Source organism: Eimeria tenella, genomic scaffold, assembly GCF_000499545.2.
Source record: "Eimeria tenella Houghton genomic scaffold, Eth_scaff2737, whole genome shotgun sequence".
NCBI classification, from domain to species: Eukaryota; Apicomplexa; class Conoidasida; order Eucoccidiorida; family Eimeriidae; genus Eimeria; species Eimeria tenella.
The window spans coordinates 867-1,084 of NW_013542613.1; the positions used below are offsets into that span (position 1 = coordinate 867).

The 218-nt window shown below is 64.7% G+C and overlaps 1 protein-coding gene across 1 annotated transcript in view; it reads right to left on the reverse strand.

Moving 5' to 3' along the window:
- ETH_00038595 (uncharacterized protein) overlaps positions 1 to 218 on the reverse strand; it is a gene marked incomplete at both ends in the record, with an annotated part of 6,187 nt that overhangs the window by 861 nt on the left and 5,108 nt on the right. Inside the window, one exon of the mRNA XM_013375383.1 lies at positions 1 to 217. Within this exon, the coding sequence (XP_013230837.1) occupies positions 1 to 217 (217 nt within the window). The remainder of the gene's footprint in view (position 218) is intronic.

A 218-nucleotide genomic window follows, 5' to 3' on the forward strand; every position in this document is an offset into this window, starting at 1 on the left:
TCAGAAGGCGGCTTCAAGATTGTCATCTCATGCTGCTGCTGCTGCTGCTGCTGCTGCTGCTGCTGCTCCTGCTCCTGCTGCAGCTGCTCAGATATTGTGGGCACTGAGTCGGGCTCCAGCACGATAAGCGCGCCCTCAGAAGCGCCCGAGCTGCCGCTGCTGCCGCTGCCGCTGCTGCTGCCGCTGCTGCTGCTGCCGCTGCTGCTGCTGCTGGTGGT